General features: G+C 39.1%; 1 protein-coding gene across 1 annotated transcript in view; it reads left to right on the forward strand.

Annotated features, from left to right (window-relative positions):
- Positions 1–15,597, forward strand: part of HECTD1 (HECT domain containing E3 ubiquitin protein ligase 1) — a 54,594-nt gene extending 38,997 nt beyond the window's left edge. Inside the window, exons 26-41 of the mRNA XM_010152789.1 lie at positions 1,366–1,499; positions 3,377–3,533; positions 4,346–4,568; positions 5,610–5,664; positions 5,899–6,081; positions 6,420–6,630; positions 6,707–6,792; positions 7,872–7,999; positions 9,862–10,063; positions 10,209–10,346; positions 10,589–11,196; positions 12,218–12,296; positions 12,410–12,503; positions 12,812–12,962; positions 14,140–14,284; positions 14,648–15,597. Of these exons, the coding sequence (XP_010151091.1) occupies positions 1,366–1,499; positions 3,377–3,533; positions 4,346–4,568; positions 5,610–5,664; positions 5,899–6,081; positions 6,420–6,630; positions 6,707–6,792; positions 7,872–7,999; positions 9,862–10,063; positions 10,209–10,346; positions 10,589–11,196; positions 12,218–12,296; positions 12,410–12,503; positions 12,812–12,962; positions 14,140–14,284; positions 14,648–14,785 (2,732 nt within the window). The 3' untranslated portion in view covers positions 14,786–15,597. The remainder of the gene's footprint in view (positions 1–1,365; positions 1,500–3,376; positions 3,534–4,345; positions 4,569–5,609; positions 5,665–5,898; positions 6,082–6,419; positions 6,631–6,706; positions 6,793–7,871; positions 8,000–9,861; positions 10,064–10,208; positions 10,347–10,588; positions 11,197–12,217; positions 12,297–12,409; positions 12,504–12,811; positions 12,963–14,139; positions 14,285–14,647) is intronic.
- The last annotated feature ends 9,804 nt before the right edge of the window (positions 15,598–25,401 follow it).

Below are 25,401 nucleotides of genomic sequence, written 5' to 3' on the forward strand. Positions count from 1 at the left end.
TGCTACATGCTGAGTGTGAGGTACCTTGTATTACTCAGTGATTGAAAAGCCTCTGCTATTAGGCACATTATATACTTAAAATAGTCTATGAGGTTCCAGGTGTCTTAATACCATAATAGTAATTGCAAAGAATTGGAGAGAACACAGAAATTACAATGACTTGGAGAGTGGAATTGTATGATTTGAGGAACAAAATCCAGAGTTACGTGGGTACTATACGCTAAGAGACAGACATTAGGACAGAATTTATTTGCAGGATATGAATACTGTGAAAGAAGATTTAGGTATATAGGAATTAATTCATGATGAAACGAAGTCAAGAAAAACCTGGGCTAGATATGGGAAAATACTTCCTAATGTAAAGTTTTTTGGATTGAGAGGTGGAAGAGAAGGTAGTTGATTTGTTCAAAATTACATTGTGTTCTATTCTGTTACTTCTTCTATAGCCTATTGAAATTGCTTTAAAAATACCTGGTAATTGCAATGGATATTGGAACTGAGATGCTTGGAGGTGGTTGTTTAAGATAACTGCATATGCCATCTCCCTTTATTCTTCTAATTTTTAGGTCTCGTTTGATATTTTGTTTGGGTGACGAGTCTTAAAATATGTCATAAACAAGTGGGCAAATAGTTACCTTAAAGTTTCTGTTGAGGCATTAGCAACAATTCAAAGGATGTTTGGGTGGTATCGATAGTTCATATATGTATGGAAAAATGTAAATTTCAAAGATTCATCCCAGCCCACTGTGAACTTTTTTTCTTGTTTTGGGGTGTTGTTTTTTAAGTTTTAGTACTAGGTGGGTGAAATTGAACTTTATATCTGTCTTCAGGTTCTTGCTACAGAAACTAATTAGCAGTTGAATTTTTAAGAATATCACTTTGAAAATGTTTGTTAAATGTACTTTACATTGTAATTGGAGGTCTAAGCCACACATTCTTAGTAGAAATTACATTGCTAACCTGTTTTTAAAATTAAATAAACATAGAATCAGACAGTAAAACATGTGTACCATGTTTTTTCAATCTTTCGTAATTTAAAATAAGTGTAATTGTAAGAGGTTTGATGTAAGCAAATGAGAAACTGATTAAGCTTGCCAATCACTCTTACCCAAATGTTCAGTGCTTCTTTAGTTATACTGTCAATGAGGCACCTGGACTTTTTGTCAGGTGTATGCTTTTTCTCATAGCTTTTAATCTTACTATGCCATAAGCAATGTTTTAGTTCTCTCTTTTTCTTGTTTAAGTGAGATATACTTTTCACTGTTTTCCCCAATGTTTGGGTTTTTTTTCCAAAATTTTGCTTTAAAGTTTTATTCTTGACTTTTATTCTGTATGTAAATACATATATCTGTGTATGTATTATAGATTTTCTTGATAGCTGCCGAGCTAGTACTCTGTTGGCAGAATTAGATGATGATGAGGATCTACCTGAACCAGATGAAGAAGATGATGAAAATGAAGATGATAACCAAGAAGATCAAGAATACGAAGAAGTTTTGGTACAGTATAGCATAGATATGACATCTTAATTGACTAACAGATGCATTAACAATCCACAGATTTTTTTTTGGCAGTATTGGGTTCTAGCTATACTCTGTCCATAAATTAACACAAATGTGTTTAGGTTTAGGACTACTAGTTTGGAGTACCTATCCATGCAGTCTCTAAATGAAATGCCAAAGTTAAAATCATGTTATACTTCTTTGGGGCTGCAAGGGAATACTACTTTATGAAGAGAGTTCATTGTCCGTTTTCTCCATTCTTACGTATGTTTTGACTATTATGAAATGTGTTCTCTCATGCATTCAAATGAGTGTGGTGGAATTGCAAGACCTCACTAGACACGATAGCTAACAGGACAGTCCCCCATCTGTACAAATTTGATGGTACTACCATCAACATTTGTTTCTGAGAAATGTGGCTTTGAACACCAGCACATCCTGAGACGTTATAGGTCAGAAGTAACATCTTAAAAACAGCCTGGGAACAAGTTGACAAACAGTAGAAATGACGGATCACTAGTCCACTGGCTGATGAAATGGTATAACTTTATGGGTACACTGCTGAATTTTTTAATGATACAGTTCTAGGATGTGTTTAACTGTAGGCCTGTGTGAAACAGACTGTAATAATTTAAGTATGCCAGAGGAAATATCTCTTAACCAAAAAAACAAAGGCAAGATAACCATCAGGTTAGTCCACATGGGTCTTACCTACATTATTGTGAGTCCTGGCTTTCCATTTGGTGGTTCTTTAGTGGTATGATGAATGCTTGGTCTTCTACCACCACTGAATTGAGCAGAATGGATATTTTAAGGTCTAAGAGAAAAAATGTAAGATGATGGAAATTATAATGTTTATTACATAAATGTAAATATTGTTTTATGGAATGACAGAAACTTTCTCTTGTAATTAATATGCACAACTTCTAGTCACTTGAACTAAAATATTTAGCATTTTAATCTACTCTAATTATGCTTTTAATAGAAACTCAAGTACATTACTAAATATTCTGTTACTTTACATAACTTCAAAGATAGGAGGTTAGGAATGGAAAAGCCAGTACTACTAAAATGGGTCTACAGTGCAAACAGTAACCTTAGGTTGTTGATGACTTTTCATGAAAGTAACTCCATCGAGTTACTGTTCTTTATGGGAAGAAGCAGAATTAGTCTTTGCTTAAGATCACACAGCAAGAATCAGACCCCTTTCTTGGGTTCTAGTCCTGTTCCCTCTGATATTCTATGTAATTCTTCTCAATGAGGAGTGAACAGATTAAAAGCTTGTAGAAAAGTCATAAGCAATTAATACTTGCTAACAGTTACTGAAAATGAGATTTCTTTGCACCATAATGATTCTATTACTTTGGTATTTGATTTAATCTCTGGATAAAGCATGTATACATTATATATCAATATATGTATGCACCTTCAAAAAAATACTTTTTGATTCCATAAAAGTTAATCTGTTTGTTTCGACACCACTGATTTTATTTGAATCTTCGATATTCCAAAGTTTGTGGAATACACAAAATACCTACATCAATTTTGCTGCTGTACAGTACTCTGCATTTTCCTATGTTCTGGTGCTTCATGGAAAGTCTCATTCTTTCCAGAAATTGTAAATACACCCGTCGTAAGGTTAGCCCATTTACGTTGATTTTTGTATGTCTGTGGTTTTGATTATTCTATTGATACCTGCTTGACTAGTTAAATAGAACTAATACTGTTATGTGCCAGCTTTGATATCTTCTGTGTCAATTCTGGTTTACATGACTGCTGTATTTCCTAACTAACATTAAATTCTTTGATCAAATGATTCTTTATAACAGTATCTAAAAAAACAACTACTTTCTTCTTTTTTTTTTTTCTTTAAGGAAGAGGAGGAGTATGAAACCAAAGGAGGCCGTAGAAGAACATGGGATGATGATTATGTATTGAAACGGCAGTTTTCGGCTCTGGTTCCTGCTTTTGACCCAAGACCTGGTCGTACTAATGTTCAACAAACAACTGACCTAGAAATCCCTCCACCGGGTACGCTGACAAGACATTTGTGATACTTGATCTAGCTTTAGGATGGAGACACGCTGTCCCATGGGGTTCTAGCGATCCTATCTCTGTTAACCTGTACAACATGCTTTTGTGGCATTCTCTGTTTGAATGGGTGTTTTATCTGCCTCTGCAGGTCCAAGCATTATTGAGGGAAAAGTAAATTAACTGCTGTGTAAAATAAGCACGCTTCTGAATTTCACTTGGATTAGTGCTATATCTCTGGCTGTGTCTGGTTGCAGCTGCAGGGAGTAATTTCTGTGTTTAGCTACCCAGAATAGCTTTGTTTGGAGAGGGCTTGTTGAAACAGTCCAAAGTAGAGCCAAGGGGAAAGTAAATGAGCAGTCTGTACAACTAGCAGCATAGCACCTGATCTTCTCCTTAGTTAATTCTTGTTTAGCAGTGTGGGTATAGTCAGTGTTCATTATAGAAAGGGCTATGTAGGGTTCGTTTATATGGTAATGAGCTGTTGTTGGTTTTGATGAACTGAAGTGAGTTATTACAACAGGGAGATACTGTGTATGAAAAGAAAGCGTGTGCTATGATAATATTAAAGGAGATATTATCAAGACATAAGGATCAATAGGGATTTCAAAAATTCTGTTAGCTTTACTCACATGGAAAAGTGCTGCAATCACAGCCTGTAGATATAGTTTGTAGTTACAACTCGGTATCTCTTTGGCATGCGTGCAGGAAGTCTTCACGCTTCCTTATTGAGCCGCTTTATTATGTTTAAGCCAACTTGTCATGTGTTACAGTTTGTATTAATGACTTCTCAAATGATTTTTCACCTGCAGGTACACCTCATTCAGAACTCTTGGAAGAGGTTGAGTGCATGCCTTCACCACGTTTAGCACTTACTTTGAAAGTTTCAGGTCTTGGAACAACTCGAGAAGTGGAACTGCCCCTAACAAACTTTCGATCTACCATCTTTTACTATGTACAGAAATTGTTACAGCTTTCCTGTAATGGCAGTGTGAAATCTGACAAACTCAGACGTATCTGGGAGCCGACATACACGTAAGCTCACAAGTTTGTTACTCTGTGTAGAAAACCCTGACTGATTAGGAAATGGATGTGAAACGATGTTAAGGTTTTCTTCCTCCTTTGTAGGAAGCAATGCTAAAATTTGTTTTTCTTGGGTTTCTGTTAGGATGTTCTTATAGAGGTTTTAAAGCTAGTGCTGTGACTACAAAACAAAAAAGTCATAACCTCTAATGCTCAGCTGAGACTTGTTAATAATATATCAAATGTCAAACCATTGACTAAGAGAGCAGAATTTGGTCTACTGAGGGATCTGCTTGGAAGAATCCCATGGGGATGTGATCCTAGAGAGAAGAGAGGTCCAGCAGGGTTGGTTGCTTTTTTTTTCCAAGGATCATTTCCTCTGTACTCAAGAACAATCCATCCCAATATGTGGGAAAACAGGCAGAGGCAGTAGGAGACCTGCACGGTTGAACAAGAAACTCCCAACAGAACTCAACACATAAAAAAGCAGCATGCAAGGGGTGGAAGGCAGGTCAGGTGACCCAGGGGGAATATAGGTACATTGTCCTCTATATTTCAGGTTTCAGCAGCGCTCATATGTTGCACCTATTCTCTGAGTTGCCTTGTGTCAAAAATTACGTGCTGTAACAATACTGTTTTCTAGTTAGAAAGCATGAGAAATAGTTGTAAATGTGTGTATCTCCTAATTTGATATGCAGCAAACTACCCTTGAACTTCAGAATTTCAAATAGCTGTGCATGTGTCGTGAAGAACCTAGAGCTGGTTTTGGAAATTTGTGCAGTGAAGGTTGTTTGATCACTCAAACTTCACTTAAGGAAACAAATAATTTGCAAGATAAGTACAAGTACAAGCATCATGAAAATTAAAAACGAGTTTAAGAACTTTACTGCATCAGAGTATCCCAGATGTTCTGTGCAGCAAAGAGTAGCTGCTATTGTGGGTTTATGTCATGCTATCTAAATGTCATTGATGTCTGACAAGTCAGTGTATAACTTCAGAATTTAGTGGATGTGCTCTGAGTATGAAATACTAACTCTTTGTTTTGATAACTAGAATCATGTACAGAGAAATGAAGGATTCTGATAAGGAGAAAGAAAGTGGAAAAATGGTAAGACTTCTGTGACTTTGGATATGTTTTTATGGCTGTTTAAACAAAAGCAAAACAACTCATTGCAGTTTTTTAAATGCTACATTAAAAAAACTAACTAACTACATTTTCAATTACGTGAAGGATGTGAGTGGGTATATTTATAAATGCATGCTCCTTTAAAAAAGACAATATATAATGCATGTGAAATCTTTACAATCAGGAAAACCCAACATTTGGTGGTTCCTGTTGTAGGGTTGCTGGTCAGTAGAGCATGTGGAGCAGTACCTTGGCACTGATGAATTACCAAAGAATGACTTGATAACCTACCTGCAGAAGAATGCAGACTCAGCTTTCCTGCGCCACTGGAAATTAACCGGCACTAATAAAAGTATTAGGAAAAACAGAAATTGCTCCCAGCTCATAGCTGCGTACAAGGTATATATCTGCATCCAAACTTTTTTTATTATGGATGGCTGTGTGCTTTGTTTTGCAGATTTAAAGATTCTTGTGGAGGAGGGATATGACATGGCTAGGGAAGTCGAATGTTCAAATGCCAATATAAAGTTTAGTGTTTGCTGCTTTTTTTTAATGTCTTCTGTTAAGTATAGTCATGTTAAAATGCATTTGAGTCATGTTTTGAACCATCCACAGGTTAAATGTTGAGGTTAAACACAGTAACCATTCTGATTTTTCAAATTGTTAATCTTGGAGTGCACAGCCTTAGAAAACAGTAACACATGCAGTTTTCACTCTTAGCAATTCTTTTTTTACAGGATTTTTGTGAACATGGATCAAAATCTGGATTAAATCAAGGGGCCATTTCTACTCTTCAAAATTCTGATATCCTTAGTTTGGCCAAGGAACAACCTCAGGCCAAAGCTGGCAGTGGACAGAACTCCTGTGGAGTAGAAGATGTTCTGCAGTTACTTCGCATTTTGTATATAGTTGCCAGTGACCCTTACACAGCACGAACTTCTCAAGAAGGTAAGTTAGTTATCTAGCAGAGCTTTTAAATGTTTTAACAAAACCAAAATAAAGGAAAAATCTTTGTTATTTTCAGAAGGAGACGAGCATCCTCAGTTTAACTTTCCACCAGATGAATTCACAAGCAAAAAAATTACTACAAAGATTCTGCAGCAGATTGAGGTATTACATTAATGTATTGTGCACAGTCTATGTATGTAATACTGTTTTTAAGACTGTTGTACTCCTCCTTACTTTGACTGTTTGAAGTTACTAGTTTTTTCACATTTTGACTTTTGAATTGTACTTAAATTCTGTAAGAACAGGTAGTCTGAATAAAAAATATACCAAGTAAAAGGTTAAATTGTCTAATTTGGTTATGAAGATTCCCCTCCCCCCCCCCACCCCCAAACATTGATGTTAACATGAAGTGTATGTATGTCTGCCTGGTAATATTGCAACAAAGGCAGTTAATTGTGTTAGGGTTCGCAAACCTTTTGATGTTTATACATAAAACTCTCAAAAATATCATTTAGAAAACATATTCTTGGTACCAGGTCAGTTACATGCCTTAAAAGGAAAACTTTTAAGATTAATTTCTTCAGTAGAACTACTTTATTTTTTTAACAGAGGTTTAAAGATGATGAAGATTTTTGACTTGCTCAGCTCTTGTGTGCTTTTTGAGGTTTTCTTTTTTAATTATAGTTACGTTGCCCTAATTATTTATTAATTTAGAAAAAGAAGTTCCGTTTTTCTGTTTGCTTTGAAAGGCCGTTCAGGCACCTCGAGTATCTTTGCAGTAATGATTTCTGCAGTCTTCTTTTATTATACATGCATTTTAGAAAGGGTGCTGTTATATTTCAGTGGGTATCATCTTTACTACCAACATGTTTCTTTTCTGTCTTCTGGTATTGAGGAAGTAGTATCTAATCACTTTTGGGAAAAACTCAGAAGTAATTCTTTCCAGGTAATTGTATGCTTAGATCTCCCCACAGTGCTTTCAGTAGTATATAATCCAGAGTTTTACTACAGATTTTCGTTTTTGCCAAAGCACCCTGTGTCTACTCTTGAGGCCTATAAATGGTGAACTTCTCTTTCATAGCACTGCTGAAAAGCAAGAAACATGCTTAAGCACTGGTGAAAACTTCCTGCTTTTTGGTGTTGGGTGTCTATATACTGAATTACAAACTCTTTGGGACAACCTGTGTCTAGCATTAGAAACACTTAACTTGTTTTTCTTTCTTTCTTGCATGAAACTTCAGGAACCCTTGGCACTAGCAAGTGGAGCTTTACCAGACTGGTGTGAGCAGCTAACAAGCAAGTGTCCTTTCTTAATTCCTTTTGAAACAAGACAATTGTACTTCACATGCACAGCATTTGGAGCATCAAGGTAAAAAAAAGAAGAAAGAGTAAGACTGCTTCCTTTTTTTTATTTGAATATAATAGTGTTTTGCATTGCTGATTCACAGAAGGACCGTATTCTAACAGGATAGACTTTGCCTAATGTAAACCGTTTTAGATAGGAATAAAGAAATGGAAGAAAATGGTAAACTTCAGAAGGAGTTTTGGACACTTGAACCATTTCTTGTTCATTGTGTTAGACATTTATGATGAGTCACCAGCTTTCTGTTTGGTATTGTTCAGGAAATGCCTTTGAAGAAATTCTATTTTTCAACTTCAGCGGAAGCCTTGCTTTTGTACCTCTAGCTAGGTTATCATCTCGGCAGTAATTCGACTGGGTTGCAGTTACATAAAGGAATAAGAAACAAAATAAAAACCATTATGAAAATAAATAAGAATTAATGGTTTTTGAAATGTACACCAAACCATATATCTTTTTATTGTTCCTACAGGGCTTTGGTGATTGTTTGTTTTGGTTCATTTATCTTTAATTCACTAAAGACAAACTAGAAGAAATCTTAACACTAACTTTTGAAATAGCATCTTTCTGTAAGCTGCATAATAAAACTGTAACAAAACCAGACATTAAAGCATTTAAGTGTACCCACTGAAGTGTTTCGTTACTTAGGAATCTTTAATATTTTGACTGCAGCAGTGATTACCTTGATAGTATATAGACAGTGGAAACCTTTTTGCCAGATTACTTTTATGTAATGAGAACGAAGATTAGTTTCTGTGTGTTTTCTTGATTGTTTGTTTGTTTGTTTTCCCAAGAGATACAAAAGTGTAGAGAGTGAGTTGCAAAGTGTCTAATATGCAGCAGAAATGCCTCATGAAGAGTGTAAAATGAGGCATTTGAAAAGAAAGAAAGAGAAGAAAAGGTCTTGCAAGACATCAACTTAAATCTTCTTATTATGGACAGATTGAACTTTACAGGAGAATGGTCCAGAAAACTGGACACTGTGTGTGTTGGTTTTGTTTTGAAAAAAAAAAAAAAGTGATGTTTTAGAAAAACTGTGTTTTAAAGAGGTCCTTCAGGAAACATTGCATGGTATTTACTTGGTAAGGAAAGACCTTACCTTATCTTAAGCTCTTAAAATATTGGAAAATGTTACTAAAGCTCATATACACTATATGAACTCTGTGTGTACACGTGCACGGGTGTGTAGACTCTCTGTGTCTATCGTGATACCTGACCGTAACAGCCAACAGCTGGTAGCTTTGTGGAGAGTTCATTGCTGCATAGGTGATAATGCATGCAAGAATTTTGAACTTGGAGTTCATGTAAGAACTGCTTTTAGAGGCGTCTGCTCTTCCTTCACCATTATGGGTCTATATGTGTATGAATGCACATCCACTTTGGTTCTGTTTCTCTAGTAAGTGCATAAGTAGGTAAATGTTGCTCTAAACCTTGGTCAATATCAATAGGGTGATGTACAGCTGCAGTATATAATGGCAGTTGTGATAGGTGTCTGTAAACAGTTTTGAGCATCTGTGACTACAAAGTACTACAGTAAATGCTGCCCTCTGTTCATTCCACTGTGATTTGAAAACTACAGTAATTCAGATCAAGAACTGTATGTTCGCATTTGGTGCTATCTATTAAATCAGAAGTTATGGCTGGCCCTTCATAGTAACTAAAAATTATGAGTTTAGTAAACTAAAATAAAATAGGAAGGAGACCGTATTTGGGCATTTGAAATATTTCTGAGAAGTATTTCGGTATATGATTAAAAAAAAAAATAGGAGGAGGTAATTGTAACAGGGTAACTTTTTTTAGTGGCTACTTTCAAGTGTTTATGCTGACAGACATGGAAGTTTTAAACAACTGTTTGTTTTCTTTTTTTCCAGAGCAATCGTATGGCTACAGAACAGGCGTGAAGCCACCGTTGAACGGACAAGGACCACAAGCACAGTGCGGCGTGATGATCCGGGAGAATTCAGAGTTGGACGCCTCAAACATGAAAGAGTGAAAGTCCCGCGAGGTGAATCCTTGATGGAATGGGCAGAAAATGTCATGCAGATTCATGCAGACAGAAAATCTGTTCTAGAGGTAAAGCATATCTGCCTAACAGAGCGAGGCTAGCTAGCCATTTCTAATGCCCTGGCTGGGATATTGTGAATATCCTGTTCCATAATCAGCACTGATGTGTTGCTAGGATTTCCTTTTATTTTTAACACCTCTTATGTTTTTCTAGGTTGAGTTTTTAGGGGAGGAAGGAACAGGCCTGGGTCCTACCTTGGAATTTTATGCGCTGGTGGCAGCAGAATTTCAGAGGACAGATTTGGGAGCTTGGCTCTGTGATGACGATTTTCCAGATGATGAGTCTCGTCAGGTATATTTCTATTTGCACTGTAAACGGAGTACGTGTGTAACAGAAAAATGAGCTAGATACCCAGGAAGGGAAGAATGCACAATCAGCAGCCACTCATCATGCTCAAGAATGACACCTGCTCCACAGCTTGCTTTCTTACTTGTTCTCTTTCTAGCAGAGTATAAGTAGTTCAGCGGCACACATATGTCATAAAATTCACTTTTCACAATTTCAACTTTTTTTGTGTGTGTCTTTCACATCAGGTTGACATTGGTGGTGGATTGAAACCCCCTGGCTACTATGTACAGAGATCATGTGGACTCTTCACAGCACCATTCCCTCAAGATAGTGATGAACTTGAAAGAATAACCAAACTCTTTCATTTCCTTGGAATTTTCTTGGCTAAATGCATTCAGGACAATAGACTCGTGGATTTACCCATTTCTAAGCCTTTTTTTAAACTCATGTGTATGGGGGACATTAAAAGTAACATGAGTAAGTTGATATATGAATCACGGGGTGACAGAGACTTGCACTGTACTGAAAGTCAGTCGGAGGCTTCTACAGAAGAAGGGCATGATTCCTTGTCAGTAGGAAGTCTGGAAGAAGACTCCAAATCAGAATTTATTCTTGATCCACCAAAACCTAAACCTCCTGCCTGGTTTAATGGAATTTTAACGTGGGAAGACTTTGAATTAGTAAATCCACATAGAGCAAGGTTTCTAAAAGAAATTAAGGACCTTGCAATTAAAAGGCGTCAAATTCTGAGCAACAAAAGTCTGTCGGAGGACGAAAAGAACACAAAACTACAGGAATTAATGCTGAAGAATCCTTCAGGTTCGGGGCCTCCACTTAGCATAGAGGATTTGGGGTAAGAGTTTTCATATTTATAAATATGCGAGAGTGTTGTATTAGAGACAAATGTTAACACATACAATTGAAAATGAAGATTTCTTCATTTTAAGTAGTAAGGTTGCAAGGGGGAATCATTGTAGATGCAGCAAGATCCAGTTTGCCATCTGTAACTATTCTAGTTCCTTAGTTTGGGGATTTGCTCTTCTCAGCTGCTCAGTTTCATAATGTAAGCCTAAATGTGGCTGCTCTGCAATGCCATGGGGCTCTAGAAAGACTGAAATACTTGTAAAAGAGATTGAGAAGAGTGTGAATCAGTAACTTCTTTGCTAACTACTGAAGTTTGTCAAGTGTTTTGGAGAGCTTTTGAAGTGGACAGATTGAAATTGCAGCTTGTGTTAACAGACACGCAGTGCAGTGTTTGAATCCAAGTTAAACAGAACATTTGCTAAAAGGCAGCAAATGTTAGACGAAAAGTGCTCTTACCTGTGTAAAACTTGTATCGAGAGGCCATCTTCTGTAGTTTTAAATTATTCCTTTTGAAACAACAGTCATTTTTCTACCATCAGTATGGTGGGTTATTTGTTAAAATCCTGTTGTGCTGCAGGGAGATTGCCCAGTCAGAGTTCCGTAAGAGCTTACGGCCTTGCGGGCTGTGGCACAGCTTGGTACAGAGAAGCAAGTAGTGCCGTGGAACAGCCTGAAAGTCTCAGTGGCTCTAACTGCTAGTGCTGGAAACTAATGCAAAGGGGGTTTTGAGTTGAACCGATGTAAACGGTAGTTTTGAAGCTGATTTCAGTAGAGAGTTTTGGTAGACTTGAAACATGTGTTAGCTATCAAGTCCAATGTCATTAGCCTTGCTCATTGTAGTTCTGTACTGTAGTACCACTGCTGATGTATATACAAAACGATCCACAAACGCTGGTTTGAGATGTAGAGAGATGCTTTTGGGTATGGGGGTGCAGTTTTATAGGTCTGGTGCATTTGCAAAAGCAGTAGTGGACTTGTTGCCTGTTAGTAACTATCTTTGTGTTTTGAAGTCTAAATTTTCAGTTTTGCCCTTCGTCCAAAGTATATGGGTTTACAGCTCTGGATCTCAAGCCAGGTGGTGAAGACGAGGTAAGGAAACAACCTATCTTCACAATCTGAACAGCACTTAGACTTTTACTGTCTCAGCAGTAACTCCAAAACGCAAAGGGAATTCTTACAGTATTTATCTGTTGTCTTTGCAGACTGTAACAATGGATAATGCAGAGGAATATGTAGATCTCATGTTTGACTTCTGCATGCATACTGGTATACAGAAACAGATGGAGGCATTCAGAGGTAATTTTAAATAGGGCAGAATATATATGCAGTTAGGTGACTATTGGGTGTCCAGGGTGTGCTGCTTTAAACCGGGGGCATAGAACAACTTTCAGAAACGAACTTCTAAACTAAGATGGCAGTAGGCAAGATACTAATTTCGTAAGACCTTTGCATTACTTCTGCCATTTTTAATCTTGATTAGTTTCTGCTTACCTTAATTAAGAAACTGTTGATTGATTCTGGTTTGATTAAAATATTGAAATCCTGATATTATTTTATAAACATTCTTTTGACTCATGTTTATAACTGTATCTTGTGTAAATTAGATGGTTTCAATAGAGTCTTCCCAATGGAGAAGCTGAGTTCCTTCAGCCATGAAGAAGTTCAGATGATTCTTTGTGGTAATCAGTCACCTTCTTGGGCAGCTGAGGATATCATCAATTACACTGAACCTAAACTGGGATATACACGAGATAGGTACTTACTTTCTGAGTGATTTTAAAACAGCAGCTAAAAGATACGTGAAGTGATAAAATGTTCAGAATGTTCATTAGATGAAGACTCCAAATTGGATAGGATTAGTGGCCACTGAAGAGCAAGTGATTGCCTCAATTATGTGAAATAACTATATATATTACAACAGATAGGGTAGAGGTGATTTTGTGATGAGAGAGGATAAAATTTAAAAATCGTAAAATGTGAACAACTAGTGGAGATGTAATGGCAGCTAACTAATACAGGCTCTTAAAAATAGCTTTTTATAATTTTTACTTTCATCTGTGGTGGTGTAATTTCTGTTCAGTTGGGTATAGTTGTTATTTGTACCTTATTTCTTGAAGTGTAGTTGAAAATGTAGTATACAGGGAACAAACAAACTGGTGATTTGCTATCAGGAGGTGGTCTCAGTGTTTTGGGGTTTGTTGGGCATAGGTTATTTTGCTTCTTGTCATGTTTGGTAGCAATAGCATACACATTACTTCTGGAACTGTGTTAGTATAAGCGTGCCGAAAGATCCTAATCGGTCCAAGATGCTGTGTGGAGCAATTCTTCTACTGACCCTGCCCTGCATGCAAAGATGCAGCTGAGGTGACAGTGCCTGATGCCCCAGGGCTGTGCTCTCTTCATGAACTCCCCTCTGACTCATACCCTGGGCTCGTATGGATGAAAGCGAGGATATCTGGGGAATTCCTTGAAGATCTCCTGTAGTCTGTTACTTTTTTCCTATTTTTTTTTTTACATGAGGTTCTTTAACAGGATAGAAATCGAGTTATATATAATTTGAAGTGGCTTTGTTCTGCCAAAGTGGTATAGAAAAAGGTTTAAGATGACATCAGCTGGAATCTTCTCATAGTTAGGTTTGAGCTCTGTCTACTTCTCTAACCATTCATATGCAAGATACCCAAACAACACTCCAAGATAAGTGGAGAGAAGTTCTCATTTACCTACATTTTTCTGTGTAATACTCAGTAAGGAGATTAAAGAAGTAATTTTATGGGTTTTATGGTGTTTTAGTCTTGATACTGAACAGGCACTAGAATCCTGCAACGACTGCTTAGATGTGACTAATAAAGATTGTAATTGTATTGTCTCAAGAGAAATAAAAAAACACCACTCTTGTAATGTTACCATAACTAATGATTTTAATTTATTTAAGCCCTGGATTCCTTCGATTTGTGAGAGTCTTGTGTGGTATGTCTTCGGATGAAAGGAAGGCTTTCCTCCAGTTCACCACTGGTTGTTCAACGCTCCCACCAGGAGGACTGGCAAACCTACATCCCCGGCTCACTGTTGTACGTAAGGTATGGCTTCTCCACGTTGCCCTTCAAACCAACTGCTTTGGCTTTTGAATGTAACCATTCCTACACTTCTTAAAAATTTTTTTCCTCCTTCTTTTTGTTTTTAATTTATGACACTCTGCCAAGCTTTCAGTACTAACCTCTGTTTCAGGTCTCTTCTCTGACTTCATATTGGAATACAAAAAAATTAACGTGCATCTAAAGTAAATGTGAGTTGGTCTGTAGCTTTCCTGACGCTGCTGTTTCTCGACAGCCAGCGTTAAGTATGCAGCAAAAGCCATGAATTGGAAGACCTCGCAACTTTTAACTTCCATATCGAGTGCTGTGAATAACTGCAGTAAAAGTACTATTCTTTCTTTTCCTCAGGTTGATGCTACGGATGCGAGTTACCCATCTGTGAATACATGTGTGCATTACCTGAAGCTGCCCGAGTATTCTTCTGAGGAGATTATGAGAGAACGTCTGCTAGCTGCTACGATGGAGAAGGGTTTCCATCTCAACTGAGCTGCTGACTGCGGTATGGGACACGAGGAAGTGTTTTTTCGATACTAGCGAAGCCTCTTGTGTTTGTGTGCAAAAAATATGATCTCCACGCTGTGCTCTGATGAGACTTGCCTTTTTTTTCACCTGTGAGGCTTTAGGAACATGTGGAATAAGTTTGTTAGCTGCTAATGACAAAATAAATCCTTGCAACTACACAGCCAGCAAGAAATTGGCACAGAACACTGTGTGATGCTTCAAGGGCTTGCACAACTGGAAATTAAGGTGGTTCTGTTTGACTGTTCCAAAGAACAGATCATCAGATTTTCAGTGTTCACGGATACAGATTTCTAACAGTTTATTTGTGTAAAGTTTGTCATTTAATACCTTGTACACTACAGTTGCCATCACTGATCCCTGTTTTGCCAGCTTTAAGCTAACTGGTCAGAAACTTGCTTCCTTAAAACTTAGAGTTAATGGGCATCTCCAGCTTTTTCTTTTGAATGGTGCCTGCACTATTGGAGTATTTTAATGGGTTTTTGCATATAATGATGCACAACTTCTGTTTGTTTTTCTTTCAAGTGGGAATATATTTTGATTTCTCAAACGCCCTGCTATAAAGATCAAATCCTTAAGTGTGTTTGTGCAGCTCAGCGATAAAGCTATTAATAACACTGGTTCTTAGTGCAAGGCACACTTAAAGCAAGTTTTACTTTTGGTTGTATTTTCTTTGTATATTATAAACATTTATTTAACTTGTTGCAGTTTGAAGTTTAAAACAACCACCCAATGTGTAAGCTCAAAAGTAATCATTAAAATGTTTGCAACATATAAAACCGTCTCCTCTGAATACTTCATTAATACGTCTCACTTTACTGAATCTCTGTACGTGCTCTATACAATACACTCTACTTTTTTTCAAGGCTTAAAAGAGAACTACCTGGCAATAATTGGTCTCAAACTCAACTCTGCACTTGAATATTTTCAAAATTGCACAGTGCAACTTTTCAAGAACTAGCCTGGCAGTGATAACAGTGTGCAGAGCAGTTTTGGGTGCTCTTCAGGGGGCTTGTGTGACCTGAGGTTATAGTTCATTACGGAGGAATACGAACTGGGTTAGCCGATGCAGCTGGTTTGGCTTTGCTTGCGATGGAGTGCCTGTCCTGCTTCTGGCATGTGGGCAGGTATTTATTGGTAAGTAGCAGCAGCAGCAGCTTACAGTAAGATAAAGTGAGATGCTAATAAGCCTTTAAGGATAGATAAGTACTTGGTACCAGCAAAGAACAATTACTGTTTTGGTTGGGTATGTGTGGTAGGTTTTGATCTGTGCCAGTTTTCTGTGGTAACGGCTGAGGGATGGCTTGCCAGAAGATTGTTTCACACGTACAGGTTGGGTCGCTGCCGGATTTCCTTTCAAAGTGTTATTCTTAGGACTTGACAGGCATTGTCTTTGAAACTTTCCCCAGCGCAAAACTGAAGGGGACTTTCCACCAGCCCCCTCTCCTGTGACTGCTGTGCTCCAACAAAACAGTTGCATAAAGCTTGCGTGCCAATATCGGCTCCAGATCCAACGTCAGGTTGCTTTGCTGAGTGGGTTACTTGAAAGCAGTGTGAGCTGTTCTCCCTTGTGACTCTTCCCCCTCCTCCTTAGACCCTGGTTCAGTTGAGATGTGACCTGTACGTCCTTTCCCATGGCAAACTCACACAGGATACGCTGGTTCAGTATGAAGTTAGCCTGGTGTTGGTGTGGAGGCTATGAAGAAAGAGCCAGGTACCTTAGTTCTGCGAAGGTAAGGGAAAGAAAGCTCAGGCTGCTCGCCCTTCAGCGTAGCGCACAGCTATGAACCAGCACGTTGTACGCCTCTGAATACAAGTTACCGTAGGCAGCCACATCCTCCTACTCTGAGAGGAAGATTGTTTCGGTACCTAGCTGGTACTGAGAAACTGCATTTCTTCCGTTATTTGTCTTTTGTAGACATTTTACTCATGACACATGGATAGAATATACAAGCGAAAAAAAATTACACTGGTGTGACAGAATAGGAAATACTTTATGTAATTTATGAAGCTAATGTGATTAAAAACCGATTACACCTTATTATCTCTTACTAATGTTAGAATATTCAAGTGCCAAATACTTCTAGTTCCATCTTGAACAATATGCAAGAATCCTTAATACATCTACACTTGTTACTTACATTTCTTTTGTAACCGTGACTTGCATGGAAAAGGGAGTGAAACCAGCTTTTTGGGGTGGAGGCTGAATCTAGTTTAAAAACGGTCATAAAAGTTACAGGTCTTCAATTTACAGTCCATTTGGATGAAACCAAAACCATCAAGTAGGTGCTTAAAGGAAGCACTGAAACTCAGTTTGAACTCAGTTTGAACTTATTTCCATATTTTCTGGTTTCTCCTCAGTCTGGCACATAATTCCAAGTGGTACCTAGACAGTCATGTGTAAGATGCCATTACTTTGCCCCAGTCGGTTTTAAAAAATGTTGACTTGTAGAAAGATTTCTGCTGTGTCAATAAAGCGGCATCTGAAACTGGAGGTCCCACTTCATGCTTAGCTGGGTCTTTTCCTTAGGTGTGTAGGGTACAGGAGAAATGGGAAATATTTTCCAACTAATCTGAATGTTGCACCAGTTGGTCTTACAACATCAGAAAACTGCCGTCCGCACTTTTGATGGTTTCACCGTCTTGGAAAATCCTGCATCAGTCTTGCCTCTTCCTAGCTTTCTGCCACTTTGTCAAGCACAAACAGAGGGGCAAGAATTCTGTTGCGGTTCGTTTCCACGATGCAGCCGTTTAGCACCATTTCATCCAAAATGATGTGCACTCTGTCCAAATTGAACATGATCTAGAAACGTTCTGAGTTAAGTATGTTTTGAACAACACGAAGATAGATCAGAGACAATATTAGGCACCTTAATCAAAGTTTACAAAAACAGGTATTTCTTAATCTGGTCTCCTTTATTTGGCCATTTATTTTAACAGACCTAGGGGAACAATTCAAGTGACATTTTTCTTCTGACCTCAGAGATGTCAAAGGTTTGTAGTAAGAGAAGTTGAAGCCCCAGCTAGACCCCTATCCTGGAAGATGACCACATAGTAAAAGCAAGGTAAACCTGAACTCAAATGTAGGTCATTAATTTTACTGTCTGCGTGAGTAGCAGGTATTGCGTGAATATAAAATGCTGTGAAGGGGTAACGCCCTTGAGTGTGAAGATTCAAATATTCTGCATTTCTTCTTAGAAAAGTAATTGTTAGTCAAATTCTTAAAAGTTTTACTCACCCCAAGTTCCTACCTGATCTGCTTGAAAGAGCCGGGAGTGTGAAGGCATCAACATTTTCCACTGCTCTGCATGATAAAGCTTATGTCTCATTTTCTAAACACGACTGGCATTTAAGAGGACTGCTCTGTCTCACGAGTTCTCATGGCTCTGTCTGCCCTGCTGCTCTGCCAAAGAGTAGGAAGAGTGGGAGTTTTGGACTGTATGGGACAAAAGCTGAGGAGCCACACATTTGTGCATCTTTGTTCCTCCGGGGTGGTAAATGCAAGTGGTGGGCAGACGCCACCTTAAACCGCCAGAGCTGCAACGCCGCGAGCTCAGGGAAGCGAACCACCTTGGGTCTGAATTGAAGAAATGGGCTGAAGTTAAGTTACACTGAACATCCCCATCCCTAGGTTTTTAGGCCCGGTGTTGAGAAGGAAATGCCTTCATCTGAGTTAGGTACCTTATTTCCCCTGCAATGAGTGGAGAAAGCCAGACCCATCAAACAATTCACAGGTTCTAGAGAACCAGGGCTGAAGCCAGTACTTGGGAATGCAGAGAGGGATTCTTCTGTGACCCTTTCTCTCGGAAGCAGCAGCCCAAGTCATTACTTCAGATAATGATGACTGATGGTCCCCTTTAAAATGACGCGGTAGAGACACTGCCTGCCTGAAACTTCTAGAGGACAGAGCTTGTCCTCAGCCTAGGGAATTGAAACCCGCCTTCTTCCGTGGGAAGCTTAGCTGAGTTGGTAGCAGCTGCACCCGTTGCTTTCTACTTAAGGTTCTCCTGTTGTCTGTAAAAGTTCTTGAGAAAGACTAGTGATCTAGTCTAGCCTGGTGATGAGAGAAGCTTCAATTTCCAGCCCTATCCTGGTGACCGACAGTCTAGCCTGGTGATGAGAGAAGCGTCAATTTCCAGCCCTATCCTGGTGACCGCCTTCGCTGCGCACGCTAAAGCAAGACGCGGGGCATGGAGTAGCGCATGTCAGCCTTGGGTGTAACCAACCTTCTGCGAGACGAGAAGTCAGAGCTTGAACGTGTTCAGGCCGAACTGCTGGGTGACCCTGTGTGTTCAAGCTGATGAGAAATCAGGTAGCAGGCTCTAACCCTCCTCTGCTGTTTCAAACTGCCGTGAGTGCTCTGGGCTGAACTTGGTGCTACCCTGCATTTGTGCAGAACTACGTGCTGCTTGACTGAGCACGGCACGTCTAGGGGTGTGTAGTAGCAGCAATCAGGCCCCCAAGTAACTTTCCTACTCGTTGCTGTTTTGTGAGGAAGAGAAACTACAGTGATCAATAGGATCTTGGGTATGTCCACAGTTCATCTGATAGTTTCTAATTTGTTGGCCTAAATATAACCACCTAATACAATGCTAAGTTGTATTTTAAATACCAGACTTCTTCCTGAGTCCAACCGTAGGCCTAAACTGCTTCTAAAAATCCGACTTGGGCCTTTCCTCTGTTAAAACTGTAACAGTCTCAGTTTCTGTGGCTGCAGAGACAAAGGTAGCTGGTTTACTTTACTTGGCAAATTAAACACTCAAGACAAATTTCTTCCTATGGTATACTTTTCAAGTAAATCAGTCTTTACACAAATCTTTTAATATGAGAAGTTAGGCTTGCTTTATTCCAGTGAGAACGTGAGAATTTTTAGAAAAACGGCTGTTCTGTTGCTACAAGTTCACCTCTGGCACTGCTCAACACAGGGTAAGAGGATCTGTTAACGAAGTTAGATAACATTCCATTCAAGTTTCATCAAGTGATATTACCAGCTCTTCCTGGCTTTTAATTTTTACGCTCTGCCGCTGATTCACAGTGTTCCAGTTCCCACATCGGAGCAAAAGTTCCTGTCTCTCTTTGAGAGTCCCAACGGTTTAAAACCCAGAAGACTGGAACAACCAGGATCAGTGATGATGCAGCAACCTGCAACTCCTGCCTTCTTTTTCTGAATCACCTTGTTTCAGAAAACATTCAAAACCCTTAGGACTGCTCTTTCCCCGGCTGCATTTCCTCAAGAGCTGATGCAACGTCAAAGGAAAAGGGTGCCCATACCAATCAGTATCTTGCAGCTGTTCCACTCAAACCCAATATGATTAATTGGGATGTCAACTTGCCTGCAATGCTATTCCAGGCTATTTCAAAATTGACCTACTCCATTGCAGAGAACAATGGTATGATTTCTGTCCATCAGTAACCTGTTAATCTCACAGTCGTCATTCTAGTACCAGTCATTTCACCTGCAGTTAGAATGGGCATACAAACACCACTCTGCAAAGATCTCTCATCTTGATTTTGGACGGTCTTTGAGCATTCTTAACCTGAAACCTCCCATCCAGGCTTCCTTTTTCAGTGCCTTTCCCACCTCCCTTTACCATGCTGTTCTTGGCAGACAGACTGCACAGGGAGCAACCTTGGCTTTTTCCCCTTCCTTTAATTCCCGTAACTATCTGCTACGGTTACATCTTGTCATACACACACAGCTCAGCCACTCATGTCTGAATGCCCTGCCCGGTGAGGGATATGGATCTCTGATCCTCAGCAATGCTTATCCTCCCCACCTGTCACTTGTTTGGCAAGGGACCCCAAATTTCAGGGTTTTAAAGTCCTGAAATCATAGATCCACCCCCAGCTGAAAAGCAGCAAAGCAAACCAGTTTGAGCAATTGGCAGCAGGAAGAAGCTATATTTGGGGTAAACACTGCCATGTGCACCACCCTGAGGTGACATTTAAGGTCTTGCTTCTAGTAAGAATCCTGGCTGCCCACAAAAGAGGATTAAGGGACTTTCACTAGATCCATGCAGAGGCTAACAGGCATTTTTAAACAAGTATGCAGAAGAAAACATGTATTCATTTGTGCAGTTGTAGATAAAAGTCTGTAATCGGGGTTTTCAGAGCACACAGACAAGAAATACTCATCGTAAGTTGTCAGCCTAGGCAAAAGGTGAGCTCTTCACCATCTCTGGCTTACGGGTTTTAGTCAATGCAGTTGTGGCTGCGTACCTAGCAGCAGAGGTGAAAGGCACCTGTGTCAATTGGCATTTAAAGGTTATGCTGGGTTTTGGTACCTTTTTAAGCTGCCCTTATTAAAGATATTCATGGCACTTTCTCCTCTCACAGAGTTTTTATGGCACATACGTACTAAGAGGAGGTAAATGTGGCAGGGTCTTGTGTGTCTCCTTCCCCAAAACACTATACAGGCAGATATTTAAGGGAGGGGAGGAAGGAAGGAAAAAGGCACATTTAGGACTTGCATGTGATAAATAACTTCTTCACATATAGAGACGTTTTAAGATACCTCAGTGTTTTCCAGGCAAGTAATTAAGGGTGTGTACAGGTTTAAGAGACGATAAAGTGCAGCCAACACCTTGTGATCAGGTAACACACCCAGATGCGCAACAGAAGCTTTGTAGATTACAGCATGGGTACTTAGGATGGTGTGCTACTGAATATACAGCATTCTAAAATGTTGATTTCCATCCTCAACACTAATCTTCAACTAAAGAGTAGTTGTTGTTTCTTTTTTTAATCTAGTCACACATTCCAATTTTATCTTTGCTATCATTTGCTTTAAGTAACTTTTAGTCTATGTAATGGTAGGCAAATTTTAGGCACTGAAAGGCATTCAACACTTTCTGGCGTTTCATCCCCAAACAACTATGCTGACATTAAATAGAAGACAAATGGAGCCTTAGAGTTCAGTGATATTCTAGGATAGTTACTCCTACATTGAGGAAATGGATATTTGCTCCTACATTTCTGCCAAACTTTGAAAGATGTCTGATCTAACTGATGTGACTACATGTCCCTCCATGTCACAGACCTAGAGAGAAAGGCTTCCCTTAATGAACAACTATTTTAACCTAATCCTTATCGGTTTCCATTTCATCCACCTATTTTACAGTCCAAACTGGAGTGTATCCTTATAATTTCTCAGAAGAAATCCATCATTCAATTTTCTGAATAATTCTGAATATTCTGAAAGTGTTATTCCACAGGGAACTGAAGAATACCATTGATTCACATGAAATATTTCCTGTATCAAACTTTTCATCTATTCTAGGAGTGGCAGCAGCTAGTTTGTAATGTTTTCTTTGGATCAAGACAACATTCTTCAAATGCTTGTTCCTAGGGCACCCTGTCTTCCCCCTCCCTTCCCACAAGGGGAACATAAGTATCTGTTTCTTCCGTAACTTAAAAACATGTCTTCAAGGCAGCTTTGCTTCACCAGTTCAAGCAACAAAGTCAACTTTTTGTAATTTCAGACACTCTTACGCTTACCAGCTTATCGTTCCCTACAAAGCTGCTGTGGTAACACTTGTGTTTTTACAGTTTCCTTGTCATCATTGTACCGAGAAAGTAGCTCCTACACCATCCAAGCTGGAGTTTCAGAGGTACAGAAAATCCCACCCTCTTATTTCATACACCAAAGTGAGGCTCATGTAGTGCTACTCACACATTAGGAAGGAACAACCCTAGGACGGTTTCAGTAATTGTACCTTCATCCTGCCCAACAACACTACTTGCAGTTATTTTAATAAAAACAAGCCAAACTACCTTAGAAATGTTAGGTCATTCGGTCATAGGTACCCTTAAGTATGTGACTGTCTCTCAGAATGAAAGTGGACATCATGTAATGGCTAAATGCTTTACACTTCGCACATAAAAGCTTCTGTATAAACTAAGACTAATCTAAAGTAGTTAGTTAATTGGTGAGTAGCTCATCAGTGTTCATTTCTGCAGTCTGCATGAGATGACAACTTTGCAATTGTTCATGCCTTGTTTAGCATCACACACACCTATGTCATACATACACAGAAATATCATGTACGACTCCTGCTGGGCAGGGTTCAGATTGGATCCAGTCTCTGCCTTAGGCCCAAGGGGCCCCTCCTGACAGCTGACTCCAGACTCAGGCCATGGTCAAAGCAAGGACGTGGGTGCCCTGGGTAAATTGGGGTGTTTGGACCTAAATGAAAGGGGGAGTCCCACATCAGCAGCAGCTGTGTTGCCAGGAATGCTGAGGTCATGCACTGCGGCTGGGAAAGTTTTAAGAATCAGTGCACATGCTACAGACTCCAGGAACGTTTCAATTGCCTGATGGTCTCAGCCTTTGGATCCAACTGTGGTTTGCTTTGTGCAGCGTGAATAGCCGTCAACGACTGTGATCTATTTTTAATGTTTTTTGATTTAATGTAATTTCTAGGGGTTTTTTTCAGGTTAGTAAACTCTGCTTTCTACATAGAATAGCCACTCTCACCTTTGCAATAAACTTCCTATGGATCTGTATACAAATGCAGTATTGCAGATACAGGAAATCGCGACAGTCTCCCACCAGACACTCTGTACACAAAGATTCTGTAAATACTACTCGGAGTTTGCAGTTACAGACCTTCAGAAACAACTTCCCTCATCAGACATTTTGCATCCAAGCCAACTGTACTGAATGTAAGAGGTAGCTTAAGACCACTTGGCAAAGGAAATGGTTTAATCCCAGGCGGGGATATAATTTTACACACTCTGAAAGGCATATTGATGGATTATTGCTTGCACTGCATTAACATCTGCCTGAGACACTTGCAGTCAAGATCTTAATGTTGCTCTTCCGGCCTGGCTATTCAAGCAGTTGTCAAAAATAAATACAATCCTGAACAGCCCACTTCTTCACGGTTAAACCTCTGCTTTATACTTAATGTTGACAGTATCTCACTTAATTTCAACTATTTTAGATATTCTCTCAATTTATGAAAAACTCTTTTTCCTAAATGGGAGAATTACTTTGTGAATACACAGAAGCATGATGTTTTATTTTAAAAGTGCTCCTGAAATGTATAATGCATAAAAGTGCATTTCTGAACGGCAAAATTATGTATGTCACGCATATGTCATACATGTTGAGGAGAGACATATCAGACATGAGCTTTTCCAATATTATCAAATAAATGGTAATGTATGCTCCTGCTTTCCAAATACTTATATTCACACCCTCATGCAGATGAGACCCATGTGGAAGATTAATTTCTACGAGTGATTCAGACACCGTACTGCACCCACTGCAAATGTTAGTGTGAGCATATAGTGCAACTTCTCTACAGAGTGCAGACTAGGACCGTATGCAGAAGCTCGGTGGGCATGCAGGAGCCTTTCTCAGCTACTAAATGGGCCACTGGTCATAGCTGTAAGTGTGTACGGTGGGGAATTCCTCTCTGTATGAAAACGATGACCAGAGGCGGGCAGAATTTAGATTCATCATTACTCAAAACAATCTATGATAAAAAGAATTGGGTAATCGCAGACTCCAAGTATACCACATGGAAACACATGGGGCTATTTTTATGTATAATTACTGAATAGGTCAGGTTGGTCTCTAATTCAGCAAAGCTCATGCACAAGTGCACATAGTTCTAATCTGTGACTATAACAACTGAATACCAAAAATGTAATTGTACAGTGGTCAGAGACACATAGAAGTCCCTTCATGCTGGAATTTCATTATTGCTATTTTATAATATAAGTGAATTTAGGAGTGTTATATTAATACCACAGCATTTTGTGAATTTCTGGAAGGAAGTACAGACAGTATATATACATACATAAATGTTTAAGTTCAGTAAATGAGACAGAGTTCCAGCATGTAGCAAGCTTTAGAATATTTACAAAACTGAAATTATTTCCTTTTTTTTTTCAGTAAAGAAGTGAGAACAATTACAAGAAAATTTTTTTTTCTATGATGTTCTTCATATCTACTCATTGTTAAATAAGGTAAATAAACTAAAGTATTTTAACTTCCAGGGTGGCAGCTGCATTTCAGGTGTGTGATTGAAACCTCTTTGTACCAGAAGATCTGCATTTAACCAACAACAAACACAGGCATAAGGATTGCTGGAGTATATGGAGCAGACTCTGGGATTGGAAGAATGGAATAGGAAGACGACTGTTTGCACTACATGTTTCTGGTTTAATTTAGGTCTGGGAAGACCTTATTGCAGCCTTCCAGTACCTGAAGGGGCCTACAAAGAAGCTGGGAGGGGACTTTAGACAAGGGCCTGTAGTAATAGGACAGGGGTAATGGGTTTAAATTGAGAGCGGGGAGGTTTAGATTAGGTATCAGGAAGAAATTCTTCACGGAGAGGATGGTGAAACACTGGAACAGGTTGCCCAGAGAAGCTGTGGATGCCCCATCCCTCGATGTCTTCAAGGCCAGGCTGGATGAGGCTTTGAGCAACCTGGTCTAGTGGAAGGGGTCCCTTCCCATGGCAGGGGGGTTGGAACTAGATGATCTTTAAGGTCCCTTCCAACCCAAACCATTCTGTGATTCTATGAATTTTCTTTGAATTCAGTATTGTATTTTATTTACTTGCTATTTG

This window comes from Eurypyga helias, unplaced genomic scaffold (assembly GCF_000690775.1).
Source record: "Eurypyga helias isolate BGI_N326 unplaced genomic scaffold, ASM69077v1 scaffold26725, whole genome shotgun sequence".
Classification (NCBI taxonomy): Eukaryota; Metazoa; Chordata; class Aves; order Eurypygiformes; family Eurypygidae; genus Eurypyga; species Eurypyga helias.